This window comes from Oncorhynchus kisutch, linkage group LG22 (genome assembly GCF_002021735.2).
Source record: "Oncorhynchus kisutch isolate 150728-3 linkage group LG22, Okis_V2, whole genome shotgun sequence".
In the NCBI taxonomy this organism is placed as follows: domain Eukaryota; kingdom Metazoa; phylum Chordata; class Actinopteri; order Salmoniformes; family Salmonidae; genus Oncorhynchus; species Oncorhynchus kisutch.
The window spans coordinates 48,020,336-48,031,038 of NC_034195.2; the positions used below are offsets into that span (position 1 = coordinate 48,020,336).

The 10,703-nt window shown below is 41.1% G+C and overlaps 2 protein-coding genes across 2 annotated transcripts in view; one reads left to right on the forward strand and one right to left on the reverse strand.

Annotated features, from left to right (window-relative positions):
• Positions 1 to 5,663, reverse strand: part of LOC109867292 (uncharacterized) — a 39,769-nt gene extending 34,106 nt beyond the window's left edge. Inside the window, exons 1-3 of the mRNA XM_020456370.2 lie at positions 5,490 to 5,663; positions 5,174 to 5,253; positions 379 to 440 (exon numbers count right to left, since the gene is read on the reverse strand). Of these exons, the coding sequence (XP_020311959.1) occupies positions 379 to 440; position 5,174 (63 nt within the window). The 5' untranslated portion in view covers positions 5,175 to 5,253; positions 5,490 to 5,663. The remainder of the gene's footprint in view (positions 1 to 378; positions 441 to 5,173; positions 5,254 to 5,489) is intronic.
• Positions 5,664 to 6,056: 393 nt separating this feature from the next.
• LOC109867314 (YY1-associated factor 2-like) lies at positions 6,057 to 10,375 on the forward strand. The gene is made up of 4 exons (XM_020456415.2): positions 6,057 to 6,195; positions 6,501 to 6,626; positions 7,725 to 7,877; positions 8,619 to 10,375. Exons 1-4 carry the CDS (start codon positions 6,170 to 6,172, stop codon positions 8,860 to 8,862), a joined length of 549 nt encoding a protein of 182 aa, XP_020312004.1. The 5' UTR covers positions 6,057 to 6,169; the 3' UTR covers positions 8,863 to 10,375.
• The last annotated feature ends 328 nt before the right edge of the window (positions 10,376 to 10,703 follow it).

Genomic DNA, 10,703 nt, shown 5'->3' on the forward strand with positions numbered 1-10,703 from the left:
AGAAGCTTGAATATCTTGACACTTAGCAAACCAAATGCATAGCTGGAGCCCTGAGCTGGATAAAATGAAATTGACACATCGATTTCTTATAGTTATACTTCACCTCTAGATATAAGTAGTGGCGTAGCACGGAAGCCGCAGTACCCTCGAGGTGGTGGTACCCCCCCCCCCCCACAAAGAAAAACTATATTTCTATTTTAAACGGTATTGAAAATCATACCGTCTGATTTTTGAAATAGCCGTTTATACCATAACCAGAGTATGCAAGAAATAACCTAGATGAGTTTCAAATCTCTGAATATTCCCTCAAGGATGGTCTAAGGCCTAATAACTCTGAAGACAATACATACGCCAAAAGTACTTTGTACAGTCACTTACCGCGCTCTCTGAAAAGTGCTCGTCATAGGCCTCTCGGATTCTACTTTTCCTTCGCCTGGGCACTGCAAGGGACAACAAGCATACAATCACAGGCGATTGCGAGCCAGGCACAATAATTACCCCAAAGGGTCACAGACTCAAATAAGTTAATTATCCACTGCTTGTATGTATACAAGTAGCTGTCGTTTCACACAAGTGTGTTGTACGTTAATGGGGCGTTCATATGATGTTGGGAGTTCAGCATCCCGAGTTGTGACGTTTCACCACTGACCTTTCACCTTGTCAACCAAAAGACCTTAAAAAGGGCCAGCACACATTTTAAACAATAACGGCCACCCCACCACTGTTTTGGTGAAAAGCTGGGAAATATAAGCACTCTGAAAATTATAATTAACCATGTTGAGGCTGTACAAACAGGGTTTGGAAAGGTGGCATCCTATGACGGTGCCACGTTGAAAGTCACTGAGTGGTTTATTAAAGACCATTCTACTGTCAATGTTTATCTATGGAGATTACGTGGCTGTGTGTTCCATTTTATACACCTGTCAGTAACAGGTGAGGCTGAAATAGCCAAATCCACTCATTTGAAGGTGTGTCCACATACACTATATGTACAAAAGTATCTAATCAACGGAAGACTAAATCAAAATGACAGAATTAAAATGACAATTACAAGTTAAATGATGGGTTACAGTACAACAATCAACAGGTAAGGCTGCTACTTAGTATTTTGAATGGAGTGGTTTGTAACTGGATGAGAAAGGACATGCCTTGATTAGCCTAGCTAGCTAGCCTAACTTGCTTCTCTCGGTTTCACGCAGTCAAGAATGGTACTATGTCATCATATTGGATGATAAATAACCTATCTAATGCAGCAATTTCATTTTTATTTACAATCACAGTAGCCTGTACTCAAACAGTAGCCTTGTTCTAAAATCGATTAAATCAAATAAAAATCCTCAATGTACACAACATTATTATAGTGACAAAGCAAAAACCTGCATAAGTATTCAGACCCTTTGCTATGAGACTCAAAATTGAGCTCAGGTACAACCTCTTTCCATTGATCATCCCGGAGTAGTTTCTGCAACTTTATTGGAGTCCCCTTGCCAAATTAAATGGAATAGACATGATTTGGAAAGACACACAGCTGTCTATATAATGTCCCACAGTTGACAGGGCACGTCAGAGCAAAAACTAAGCCATGAGGTCGAAGGAACTATCTGTAGAGCTCTGAGACAGGATTGTGTCAAGGCACAGGGTACCAAAACATTTTTGCAGTATTGAAGGTCACCAAGAACACAGTGGCAACTATGATTCTTAATGGAAGAAGTTTAGAACCACCAAGACTCTTCCTAGAGTTGGCCGCCTGGCTAAAGTGAGCAATCGTGGGAGAAGGGACTTGGTCAGAGAGGTGACCAAGAACCCGATGGTCACACTGACAGAGCTCTAGAGTTTCTTTGTGGAGATGGGAGAACCTTCCAGAAAGACGACCATTTCTGCAGCACTCGACCAATCAGGCCTTTATGGTGGCCAGACGGAAGCCACTCCTCAGTAAAAGGCACGACAGCCCACTTGGCGCTTAAAGGACTCTCAGAAACAAGTTTCTCTGGTCTGATAAAACCAAGATTTAACTCCTTGGCCTGAATGCCAACCTTCACATCTTGGGGAAAACCTGGAACCATCCCTATGGTGAAGCACGGTGGTGGCAGCATCATGCTGTGGGGATGTTTTTCAATGGCAGAGACTGGGAGACTTGTCAGGATCGAGGGAAAGATAAACAGAGCAAAGTAGAGAGATCCTTGATGAAGTCCTGAGTGCTCTGGAGAAGGTTGTCAGACTGGGGCGAAGGTTCACCTTCCAACAGGACAACGACCCTAAGCACACAGCCAAGACAACGCAGGAGTGACTTCGGGACAAGTCTCGGAATGTCCTTGAGTTGCCCCGCCAGAGCTTGGACTGTCTGGAACACGAGCGAACATCTCTGGAGAAACCTGATGTGCAGCGACACTCCCCATCCAACCTGACAGAGCTTTAGAGGATCCGCAGAGAAGAATGGGAGAAACTCCCCAAATATAGGTGTGCCAAGCTTGTAGCGTCATACCCAAGAAGACAAGGCTGTAATCGCTGCCAAGGGTGTTTCAACAAAGTACTGAGTTAAGGGTCTGAATAATTTCCGAATGCACTACAGTTTTTTTAGGTACACCACCCAAATCACTTTTTTTTTTGCTCCTACAGACAGAGAGTCATGTGTCCGTGGCTTGTTATATAAAGCATTACTGAGTAAATGGTCTGAATAACTTACGTTAATGTGATATTTCAGGGTATTTTTTAAAAAATTGCCATAAAAAAAAATATATGCTTTGTCTTTATGAGTTATTGTGTGTAGATTGATGAGGTTAAATACAATAATACATGGTAGAATTGGGCTGTAACATAAAATGTAGAAAAAGTCAAGGGGGTCAGAATACTTTCTAAATTCACTGTACACTCAGTGGCCAGTTTATTAGGTATGCCACCTCGTTCACAAAAAATGTTTTGCCCCTACAGCAGGCAAACAGGAATGGAGGCATTCAGTTACTGTTCAAAAGAACATTGGAATGGTCAAAATAGGTGATCTAAGAGACTTTGAGCGTGGTATGTTTGTCCTGCCTGGTGACAACAGTACAGGCTGGTCACGGTGGTGTAATGGTGTGGGGGAATGCTTTCTTGGCACACATTAGGTCCTTTGATACCAATTGAGCCAAGTGCCCTGAAGAATTCAGGCTGTTCTGGAGGCAAAGGGAGCTCCGTCCCAAGACTTTATATCATTAATTTATACGTCCAAAAACGTATGTAGCAACTGCGGATTGACCCTTAAAAACCCCCAGGCTAAGAGGTTCAATGTCCTTGTTGTCCACCTCACTAACAAACTATCAGGGTCCAAACACACCAAGACAGTCGTGAAGAGGGAACGACAACGCCTATTCCACCTCAAATGGCTACCCGGACTATTTGCACTGCCCCCCTTTTTGCTGCGACTGCTCGAGGTTTATCATCTATGAAGTCACTTTACCTCTACCTACATGTACATATTACCTCGACTAACCTGTACCCCCGCACATTGACTTGGTACCGGTACCCTGTGTATATAGCCTCATTATTGTTATTTTATTGTATTTTTTTCACAAATATTTTTTTACTTACTTAGAAGGCAGCTTGTACGTAGCATTAAATACAATTTGATTTGATGCTTTACTTGCCGGTAGCTATATGCTAGCTGACATTAGCCGTGAGGAGTTTAGCTAAGATTTTTTATAACAAACCCAAGATAGACCACAGCCTGTCATTTCCAATAGGAGCAAATGATGCATGGTGGGCAGAACAAGCAAAGAGGTTTAGGGTCTGACATTAACGATGGGCCGCTGTCCCGAGGCCAGTAAAAACATTAGACCAGTGGATCTCGTTGGCCAGACCGGGCCAGTAACTTCCCAGCGCATTTTCATGTTCCAGTTTGACATTTACCTGCTCTGTCGCAGTCTATCATTGTAAGCTATTTAAGTTTACACACGGAAAAGTCATCTATTTGTGTTTGAGCAATAGGATTGGCCATTCAACTCACTAGATCACCTTGACACGTTAGCTAGTCTGGTAAACTAGCTTTGCAGCGCAAGCTAGCCTGGTTTTCGAAGTCTCGTTGGACCACATCACCATGGTGTGACTGGTCTAATTAGAAGCACAAAGCAACCAAATTCTAGGGGTACTAAATAGGAGCACTATCAGTGTGTGGATGGCGATGGGCTAACTGTCGGTAGGAGACTTGGAAAAAGTCAAACCAAAATCTACTGAATGCAAAAACATATATTTTTTAAAGAATTTACCGTGATGAAAAACATTCAACACTTGTGTGACATGAAGCTGTAATCCTACGTTCGGCAATGAAATACTTGACGCTTCACCTGTGAACTCTTGACTGCAACAACATGTAACTTTTTTCACTACTGTTATTTTACTTATCTATTGTTTACCTAATAACTTTTTTTTTCAACTTAAATTGCACTGTTTGTTTGGGCTTGTAAGTAAGCATTTCACTGTAAGGTCACTGTACACCTGTTGCACGTGACAAATAAACTTTGATTCGATTTTTTTTGAGCAACCTGACCAAATTCACATAGAAATGTGAGTTATAGTTCTGTCATTCTCATTAAAAGCATGTCTAAGAAGTGGTAGATCTGTTCTACGTGCGCTATTTCTACGCTGCTGTTGTCAGTTTTGCCATCTTTTACTTAAGGTTTTGTACACCAGCTTCAAACAGCTGAAAATACAATGTTTTTAGTTCTGGTAAAGATATTTCACAGCGGTTTAGATAATCATTGTACTATCTACACAATGACTGCTTGTTTTGTCATAAACGGAAATTAGGCAAACTATTATAATTTTAGCAACCAGGAAATGGCAAAAGCGATTTCTGCATATTGCACCTTTAAGTACGAGACTGAGGTCATGCTGAGATATTATCAAGCTAGCTAAAATCTGGTTGAAAAATTGGTCCGACTTTAAAGGCATTTAAACACAATCTTGTCAGACTTACGACTTTCCAGTTTCCCACGAGCACACGAATGCTCCATTAGACAGTAACTTTGTGCGGTTAGTACAGGCAGCGTGTGAACTAACAAAACATCCCTTTTATACTCTGGGCAAAAAGACGGATATGGCAAATCAAAACATGAAAGTATGGGTTCATTATAACTGTCCCTTCATATTGTACACACCGATTGTCCAGTTACTTCGGTGGAGTTGTAGCTAACTAACTTACTTATTGTTGTTGATGATGATGATGATGATAATGATGATGATGGGCTCCTCAGGGGGATATGGTGTGGGATGGTGTAAATCCTGCAAATATGTAGCAATTGAATTGTCTATGCAATATTGATACAAATGTGATTGATATTCAAAAACTGACGATTCATAATGCTGATGCGTTAACATCGCAAATCAATTGCAATGATAATGTCGCTTCAAACAATGTTGTATATCTAGCATAGTAGCTAACTTACTAGTAGTCAACGTTAGCTAACAAACAGATGCCAGCTTTGCACTGAAGCTGTTGATATGAAAAACGAACTTACCGACTGAACGTGCTCTGTGTATTAGTATTAAAGATAGTCTTGCAAAAAAAATTGTGGGGGGAGGGCAATAAAATAGAAGATATTGTTGAACCTTTCTGCTCTTGCAACTTTCGACAACAAACGCCACCAAAATCCTAGCTCTTCGTTGTTGATTGGTGAAGTGCAATATGCTACGAAGAGTAAGTATCCTGCCACCTACCGTTCCGGAATGGTGATGTTCGGACCATTGACTACACTATATGATGCCACGCAAAACCATTATCTAGGCAGCTATCACATACACTTCCATAAGTATTCATATATTCTAAAATATAAGTATTAATATATTCTAAAACTGCAATCAAATATATTGAGGAAAGGCTAAGGGGGAATTCTGCATCGCTTTTCCATTAGAATATATATGTACCCGCATTATGTGCAAATTGCCTGCATCTAGATTTAAAATGCAGAATGTGGAAGAATATTATGACATTGTGTGTGTGTGTGTGTGTGTTTGTGTGTGTGCGTGTGCGTGTGCGTGTGCGTGTGCGCGCCTTCAGAATGATTGGATGGGCTTTACCACGTGATCATCATCCCTCCACTCGACTGGAGTTTTCACGATAACTGAGAGAGCGGCTTTGGTCAATTTGCCCGTCAAAAATTAACCAATATTGAGCTCCAACAAATATAGGTTTTATACGATGGGAGACAAGAAGAGCCCCACAAGGTAAAAAAAAAAAAAAAACGTATATATTTAATAATATATTTATGTTGAAAAATTGCCTAAATATGTGATGAACACTTGTAAACAGTGCGCTACCAATGGATGAGTAGCGCCGCTAGCTAGTTAGCTACATTGTATCTTCATGGCGGCGGATTGGCTCTTTTATGGGACGAGTCTGATCATTCGACTCAAATAAGAGTCGTTTGTATTTTTGTTTTTTTAAATATATATATATATTTTATATATTAGCTTAAATGGCTATGTTGACAGTGCTGGGCCCCATCTCTGTGTGCGTGTTTTCTTTGAAGGCCGAAGCGGCAGCCCAAGCCCTCTTCGGACGATGGATACTGGGACTGTAGCGTCTGTACGTTCAGGAACACCGCAGAAGCTTTCAAGTGCATGATGTGCGATGTCAGAAAGGGAACGTCAACACGGTAAGAAAAACTACCAGGACATCATTTATCTGGTTCAGACTATAGATACAGGTAGTGATTACTATTAGCTGTAACTGTATCAATCAGGCTGCTAAAGCTACAACAGAGGACTCATCAATCATTGTAGTATCATAGCCTAAATTCAAGTTGTTAGTCTGAATGAGACACTTCTAATTTGGGGACATTTTTTGCCAGATTCTATGGTCCATTTAGTGTGGCAGATTGTCAATTGTGTGTATATATATATATATATATATATGCATGAACATATATATTTTTAGTTTATCCCATTATTAAATATATATATATTTATTTGATTATTTATTTATTTATTTTATATATATATATATATATAAGGGAATAAAACAAAAATTTCGATTTTGGATGAAAATTGATCCGGAACATTTTCCAGGAAAAGTAGTCAGTTGTCAACACTGTACCCTGTAAGATGTTGTCCCTGTGCAGTATTTGTCTATGTGCAGTGTGTTTCCTCATGGTAGTTCACTTCACTAAAAATAAGAACAATACAAATAGTAACACAGAATAAAATACACAAGAATAAAGCTATATACAGGAAGTAGCAGATCACTGTGCAGCTATATACAGGAAGGAGCAGATCACTGTACAGCTATATACAGGAAGTAGCAGTACCAGATCACTGTGCAGCTATATACAGGAAGTACCAGATCACTGTGCAGCTATATACAGGAAGTACCAGTACCAGATCACTGTGCAGCTATATACAGGAAGTACCAGTACCAGATCACTGTGCCGGGTAGCCAGCAGATTCCCTTACGCTTGTTTATACTGAACTGCACTGGGGTTGGAATGCAATCATGGTTACATTAAGACACCGTGGAGCCGGCATGATTACGTTGAAGAAATTCTTCGTCCTCATGTTAGCTAGCAGTAGCCACAGCAGCCATTATGGATTGGTGTGTTGTGTTGAAACAACAAAAGAGCTGATTGGCTGACACTACCATTGCTGCAGTGTAAATGATATGGTTGGAATCTGCTGGCTATGTGCAGGGGTACAAGGTAAATATGTACATAAAGGCAGGGTAAATAATAATAGTCACACTTGTTTCTGTTTTTTAGGAAGCCTCGCCCTGTCTCCCAACTTGTCGCCCAGCAAGTCACTCCACAGTTTGCTTCACCCACACAGCCCAAAAAAGAGAAGAAGGAGAAATCGGAGAAAGATAAGAGTGAAAAGGAACCAACACTGAGAAAGAACAGCCACAAGAAGATGAGGTAAGGAGGAACCTATGTTTGAAGAACATATTTGCAAAGATACTATGAATGTTGAAGAAGATTTCAATCCTCTTCCATTAGTGCAATGATTTACATGATTATTACATTTCATCAAAATCATTCACAGGTCTCAATTGACCCCTCCCTGTTAGTACCCTAACTAATATAATATTGACCCCTCCCTGTTAGTATCCTGACTAGCCATAATATTGACCCCTCCCTGTTAGTACCCTAACTAGCCATACTATTGGCCGCTTCCTGTTAGTACCCTAACTAATATAATATTGACCCCTCCTGCTGTTAGTATCCTGACTAGCCATACTATTGACCCCTCCCTGTTAGTACCCTAACTAGCCATACTATTGGCCGCTTCCTGTTAGTACCCTAACTAATATAATATTGACCCCTCCTGCTGTTAGTATCCTGACTAGCCGTACTATTGACCCCTCCCTGTTAGTACCCTAACTAGCCATACTATTGGCCGCTTCCTGTTAGTACCCTAACTAATATAATATTGACCCCTCCTGCTGTTAGTATCCTGACTAGCCATACTATTGACCCCTCCCTGTTAGTACCCTAACTAGCCATACTATTGGCCGCTTCCTGTTAGTACCCTAACTAATATAATATTGACCCCTCCTGCTGTTAGTATCCTGACTAGCCATATTATTGACCCCTCCTCCTGTTCTTCTAACCATTTAAATCCATCTATACCCTCCTCTGTCTCTGTTCCCCTCCCAGGCCCAGGTTAAAAAACGTGGACCGGAGCAGTGCCCAGCACCTGGAGGTTACGGTGGGCGACCTGACTGTCATAATCACAGACTTTAAGGAGAAAACCAAGCCCGCCTGCACTCCTTCCAGTGCTGCCTCGGCAGACCAGCACAGCCAGAGCGGCAACACTAGTTCTGACAACACTGAAAGGGGGGTGTCACGGTCGTCCTCACCTCGGGGGGAGGGCTCGTTGGTTAACGGAGAGACTCACTAACCCTACTCCCTCCCCCATTTCCTCCCTACTCATCCAACTTGGTCTCATGGAACAAGACAAGTGTGTCTCTGAATATTGCATAAAATTCTAGCATGGAAGATTACATCCAATGCAACAACCCCATGTCTGGTACTCCTCACCCCAACATCTCAACATGCCTAAATACCACCACCACCAGTTCCAATTGGGTTGAATACTACACTGCTTTCCCGTGATGAGCAAGTATAATGACTGGGCTTTTGGTGCTGGGAGAACGCTGTGTAGCATCAACGTATTGGTTTCAGCCAACATCTGGGTTGTGTTCAGTAGGCACCAAACAGAAGAAAAATGGACTGAAGCTAGAAGGGGGGTACCTGTCCCTGTCCAATAAGAAACACTCATAGTTGTTTTCTGTTGCACAACGTTTTACATTTTTTATGTTATGCCCTGATGAAGACAACCTTGGCCTGAGTGAACTGAAGCTGTAATGGTATTGATGGTGTTGGTCTCCTGTAGCTCAGTTGGTAGAGCATGGCACTTACTACATCAGGATAGTGGGTTTGATTCCCGGGACCACCCAATACGTTAAAATGTATGCACGCATGACTGTAAGCCGCTTTGGATAAAAGCGTCTGTTAAATGGCATATATTATTATATATATTATATATTAGTGTTGAATGAACCCTGGATGCCCAACTGAATAATGCCATGTGATGTACTTACGACACCTCAGTGTTAATAGTGTCATCACTCATCAGTGGTCGGCTTCTATCTCTCGACAATGTGGACTATTGCAGAGTAAACACGTTTTTTTTGCTACAGAGGAATATGAATATGCATTATGAGTAGGGTTGCACATTTCCGGTAACTTACCCAAAGTCTGTACGTTTTCCACTAATCACGGTTGTGACATTCCCGAAATCAAGAGGGAATAAGTAGGACATTCAGTATTACTCCAACTGAGATTTCAGGAAAACTGGGAATTTTGGGAATGTGACCAGAATATAGCAACAACTCTAATTATGAGGTGAAATATGAAGCAAGTGGACTACCTCTTGATTGTAAAAGATGAATTTTGTTAGCAGCAGATAGTTTGCACCTGCTGGTATATCGTGGACATTGAATCATGAGAAGATATTGGTCTACTTTCCCAGACACAGATTAAATCTAGTCCTGAACTAAAAATCACTTTTGATGGAGAATCTTCATTGAACATGCTTCTTCTTAGCCCAAGACTAAGCTTAATTTGTGTCTCAGAAACTGTCTCATTGTTTATGAAGCATTACTTTGTAGTTCAGCTAACATTTTACTGCACATGTTACTGAATCATATCACTGTTTTATGTTACTGGTTATAGCCAGCCATGTTTTATGTACGTCAATGAGAATCTCAATTATTGTGTTACAGTCTAATAATAATGTTTGAGTAAAAAATGATGAAACAGTATTGTTAGTTTTTCTTCCAGAATTTTCTAGTCAAGCATGTTATCATCAACAGTTTATATTGTGAAATAAAATCTAATTGATCGATTTATCAGTCACACTGAGTATCCTCAATTCTTGTTCAGAGTGGGTGGCAGATGTAGCCTCGCAAGCCACCTGATCTCGCAACCTTAGATGAATGGTTAGCTACCACACAAGGGCAGGCGGTAATCCGTCTGCTAATTACGAGGCTGTGGCAGATGGGTCCTCACCATATTTTTTTCTACGCTCCTCACACAGGAGACTGGAAAATGCATTGACAGCTTTCAGGTTATACAAAAAGGATCTACATGTAACCTTTACATAATACCCTAGATGGAGTGGCACCACTAACCCCCCCCCCCGACCCCCCAAATAAATAAAAAACACAAGAAATTAGC

Bases quoted from the DNA above. Each gene is read 5' to 3' on its own strand.
- LOC109867314 (XM_020456415.2), top strand. From the start codon at position 6,170: ATGGGAGACAAGAAGAGCCCCACAAG. The intron at 6,627-7,724 runs GTAAGAAAAACT...TCTGTTTTTTAG, and splicing joins AGAAAGGGAACGTCAACACG to GAAGCCTCGCCCTGTCTCCC. The intron at 7,878-8,618 runs GTAAGGAGGAAC...TTCCCCTCCCAG, and splicing joins AACAGCCACAAGAAGATGAG to GCCCAGGTTAAAAAACGTGG.